The 5,000-nt window shown below is 42.5% G+C and overlaps 1 protein-coding gene across 2 annotated transcripts in view; it reads left to right on the plus strand.

The window, feature by feature from the left end:
* Positions 1-177: 177 nt before the first annotated feature.
* Positions 178-5,000, plus strand: part of LOC143029856 (uncharacterized) — a 454,511-nt gene continuing 449,688 nt past the window's right edge. For both annotated transcript variants that reach the window (XM_076192967.1, XM_076192968.1), the window contains exon 1: positions 178-3,049. In XM_076192967.1, the coding sequence (XP_076049082.1) occupies positions 1,417-3,049 (1,633 nt within the window). In that variant the 5' untranslated portion in view covers positions 178-1,416. The remainder of the gene's footprint in view (positions 3,050-5,000) is intronic.

The following is a 5,000-nucleotide window of genomic DNA, read 5'->3' on the forward strand; positions in this document are numbered from 1 at the left end:
ACACACACACACACACAAACACACACACACACCTATTTTGTGCCACATCCAAACTCTCATTATGAATAACTTTACCGATACTTTGTATACTTTTTCAACATACTATTAAACATTTATATTCTTCACTTGTTCATTTGTGACAAACGAGATATTTAATGATGTCTTTTTCTCTTTACAGATCCGAAGTTGAGCTTGGATGACTTCAATGCCGAAAGAAGTAAAATCTGACTCCGTGGCCCAAGAAGTGCAATGAAGATTCGGTAATACTGTGTCTAAGGATATTTTTATACGATTGATACGCCTAAATACATACACTCCCTGACTCCCAATGTTTTGTGCACTGAAACTGAAGCTCTTGCTGCCTTTTGATGAGATTAGCTTTGAATATGTGTCTTCAGGTTCCTGACACACTGTGCGTTGAGTTGCTTTTAGTCTTTTGATAATATATATCATGAGTATTATAGAAGATTCGTTGTCAGTGGCTTTATAATTCGTGTTCAAGAATGATCACATGAACAGACTTTTGAGTGAAAATGTGTTTTACTCCATGACTTCCAGCATCATGGATATATGTATATGTGTTTGTATGAAAACGTTGAAATAATCGTAATGATGTCTTAGAAAAAACTAAACTTTTAAGAAACTGCTGTTCCTGTCTGATTTAGTTCCTTTGTTGGAATTAGGTTACTTCCAAGTAAATAAACGGTAATTATGATGATGGACGATGCAAATTCATAGTATAATCGATCAGACCCATGTTGTTTTTCGTTGTGGTTTGGGAAAAAGAAATATTGAAAGACTTGAGTTTTACTTATACACAAGTGCATAAAGTAACAAGTGAAGTGTATAATTTGAAAAATCCATTACAGCGAATGCTAGGGTCTCTGTGTAAACCCATGCCATACTACTGCATAATGACCATAATCAAGAAAAAGAAAGTGATTGCGAGAGAATGTGTGTCGAATAAGTGATAGTTGTCACGCCAAGACACATATGAATTGTGTGGGGTCAACAAGTCACCCGCATAACGAGAGAACCACAAAGAGAGGAGATTCGTGAAGAAGAGAGAAAGGAAAAGAAAAAAGAGAGAAGAAGAGGAAAAGTGGCAGGTTAGGTTCTAGGAAGCCTAGTGACCTGAGTGATCTGGTGACCTAACATCCAGCTGTCCCTGACCTTACGCCCTTACCTCTATACCAAACTTCACTTTTACATTTTCTTACACAAGGACCCTACAGATTTGACTGGTGAACCCACACTAATTTTTCCACACCTCTAGGCTGTTTCTGGACATCATTCCCTCTGTTTTCTTCCTGAGTCAAGGCACCGGTGATCCTCGAAGTTTACTACTTTGGTACCTTTCCTTACGTACTAATCCCCTTTGACTCAACCCAACCGTTCTTCACAGGTTCGAAAGCAATGACTAGTTGCACCCGCAGAAGGTTAAGGGAAAGGAGACCTTGCCGCGGACACAGACGCTCGCGAACTCCGGAAATGGGTTCTGGGAGCGAGGTTGACAGTGCTAGAGGTGGCCGAGGAAAGACTTTTGAAACCCACTGCCATCACCTCGGCCCCTCGAAGAATGCATACGATCTATCTTGCTCGATATCATCTCCTACATCAGCTTTCCAGTCAGGCGAAGACCAGTCTTTCTTCGTCCTTCCGGCTGCTGGTGATTCGAGTTCTATCGCCTCCTCTTCCACTTCTACGAACTCGTCTGTCTCCTCGCCTTCAGTGCCTCTCCCCGCTTCCTTCTCCTCCTTCTCTTCTTCCTCCCTCTCCTCCTCCTCCTCCTCCTCCTCCTCCTCCACCTCCTCCTCCTCCTCTTCCCCCTCCTCATTGCCTTCATTTTCGTCCTCTTCTAGTGTGTGTGCGTTTTCTTCTTTTCCTTTTGGTATACCTTACACAGCTTCCTCATGTTCCTCTTCTCATCTTTCTTCTTCGCAACTGTGCGCACTTTCTCAGCCTCATTTCAATGACGTTCCTCACTCCTCCCATTGTCGCGGCTGTCATTCCTCTCCAAACTATTCTATTCAGTCCAAACTGCTTGCAAATTCCACCGCTTCGCCTTCTAAACAATATCTTAGTTCTTTACTAGATAAAACTTCTGGTGCATATTCATCTCCTCCTTCAACAACTCTCACCACTGCTGTCTCTAACAGTTTTGATTTTCTTCTCGAGTCAACCACTTCTTCCCTCTCCTCCTTCTCCTCCTCCTCCTCCTCCTTCGCCTCCTCCTCTCCCTCGTCTTCCTCCTCTTCCTCTTCTCCGAATTTTTCGAGACCCAGCTGTTTTGAAACGTTGCCACTTCATCCCACATATTCCTCTTCTTTGACGTCCGTTTCCTACCGCAACTCTTCGGCAGACGCTTCTTCATCATCGTCGTCTTTCCTCGCATTCTCTTCCTTCCCTTCCTCCTCCTCTTCCTCCTCCTCCTCCTCCTCCGCTTTCCATGATCCCAACCCATCCTCCCTCTCCTCTCCCTTCCCATCCTCCATTTCCTCGGATTCTTCCGTCTTCTACTCCTCCTCTTCTGATCTGTCTCATCCTCCTCATCCGTTCTCGAAGGCTCCAGCATCCATCTACATCTCTTTGAAGACCCAAGACAACTACGACATGGTTCTCAAGCACAGTAGATCTACTCTCATCACACCTCATTCGTCTTCCCTTTCCCTCTCAGACAAGGCCCAAAGGCCTGAAAAATCTGTCTCCTCTTCAGAGAGCCTCTCACCCAATCCATACACCGGTAAAATCTCTTCTAAGTCCCGAGAAAACTTGCACAGGTCTGAACAAAGTTTACCCAGCTTATCCAGAGCATTATCCGACCTCCTCAAGACCATCCTAGCCCTCCATCGCTTGGTACCTCCCCTATTTACACCCTTTGTCCTGCTCCTCTTCCTCACCTCTTTCTTCTCGCTTTCTTCCTCCTCCTCCTCCTCCTCCTCCTCCTCTTCGACGACATCCTCAACGTCATCGGTGTCAGCATTGCTTCCTTCTCCACCTTTCCGCTTTGGTTCACCGGCAACCATGTCTTCGCTTCACGTCGGTAGAGGTGAGTACAGACGATCTATCTTGTCTAAAAGAATTACCGAATAAAAGTTTGTTTGCTTTCACAGCCCACTGGGAAAAGGTAACGAATAAAATAATGATAGCCATTGCATCCAGGTTTCATTTTAAATTTGTTCGTCCATGGATATGTGCACAAGAGTGTGCAAGTTGATTCATGAATATGAATTTTGTGTGTGTACATGGCAACGTGATTTGATTTGGGCAAATGTTGAGATATATTATGCGGTAGTTTTTGTATTGATTGTTTTGTTGTGAGCGCACGTACTTGCGTGTGTGTGTTGGGGTGTGTGTGTATGTGTGTGTGCGTGTGTGCGTGTGTGTGTGTGTGTGTGTGCGTGTGTGTGTGTGTGTGTGTGTGTGAGTGTGTGTGTGTGAGTGTGTGTGTGTGTGTGTGTGAGTGTGTGTGTGTGTGTGTATGCATGTGTTGCGAGCTTATATATATATATATATATATATATGTACGTATATATATATAATATATATATATATATATATATATATATATATATATATATACATACATACATACTGATTTGTGTACTGTGTATAATATCTATAGACATTATTTTTCTCTGTGGAAATGATTGCGCAGTTGCAGTATCAATTTTGGTAAACAAGGGTTTTTGCTGTTGTGAGAAAATAATATCGCGTATCCGTTGATTTCTGAAACTTCTTACTATATTTCTTTTTCGTAGCAATATGAAAACTCGCGCCTTTATTGTTGACTAAAGCAGCAATAAAAACATCAAATCGAGTTCTAAACAAAGCAGATTACTTTTTCCTAGAAGTAGCAGTGAACTGTTACCCAACGAAGAAGATTGCGTAAAGAAAAACAAGAAATAATCTGTAGATTTGCAGTCAAGAAAGTCATTTTTTTTTATCATTTTCTAGTGTATAGTCCAGGTGTCTGTTTAAAAAGTCTCGTAAAAATTATCATTTTATTTAGTTACGAATGAACGATTTAAACTTTTTATTTACGTCTGTTCCAAAGACTATCATTGATGGATTTTCTTTTTCCAGATAGTTAAATGCCAAATACATTACTTCCCCAACTATACATCGACTTCTGACATTTACACCTAAAGCTATACTCTCTACATTCAACTAATATAAATTCATATCTATACACCTCTGATCCAACCGAAACGGTACGTCCAATCATAAGACGAATTGGTAAAGGTGAAGGGCAAAGGAGGTATATGGATAAAAGGCAGAAACTTCCGGAGGGGTAGTGGCGATGCAATACGTCTACGGGAGGACCGGGAGGGATAACTGTATGTGTTTGCATAGGGGGCTGGCTGGGGAGCAGGATGTCTGGTCTCAGCACGTAACAGGGCCGAGGGGGGAAGTGTCTAAAAGGGAAGGCTGCTAGTGATATTGGTACCGATGGCGATACAAGACGAGGTTGCGCTGGAAAAGGCTCACCTGGAGTAGGGAGACGAGCGGAGGAACGAGGTCAGGTACAATGTAGAAGCTGTCACAGGGTACTAGGTACAAGGGCGTGAGAAGGTAACACATAGGATGGGAATGGGAGAGGAATTGAATATGAAGTAGATGATTAGTTTATTCCCTTCATGGGTGAGGTCTGATTCAACACCCATAAGAGGATTATCGGGGGTTTCAGAAGCAGGGCTCCTAGTGGACATATGCCTTTGGAGAAGTCTTCAGATGAACAACGAGTTATGGGATGGAGCTTCTGCAGTTGCAGACCCTGCTCACGAGGCAGGAGTAAGGTGAGAGAGGGCAATTAAATTCAATGTAAACATCAGCAAAAATAAGATCAGTAGAGACATGGTAAAACTTATGAGGTATAGTTATGTGGTTTTGTCATTTGATGTCAAAAAGGATGCTCTTGTGTCCCTGTTAGTGGTTTCATTATAAAAGGTATGTAATATGATGGCACGCAGGGGAAGGAAATAACTCTGTAGATATGA

Source organism: Oratosquilla oratoria, chromosome 11 (genome assembly GCF_046742065.1).
Source record: "Oratosquilla oratoria isolate Oo_2021 chromosome 11, ASM4674206v1, whole genome shotgun sequence".
Taxonomy (NCBI): domain Eukaryota; kingdom Metazoa; phylum Arthropoda; class Malacostraca; order Stomatopoda; family Squillidae; genus Oratosquilla; species Oratosquilla oratoria.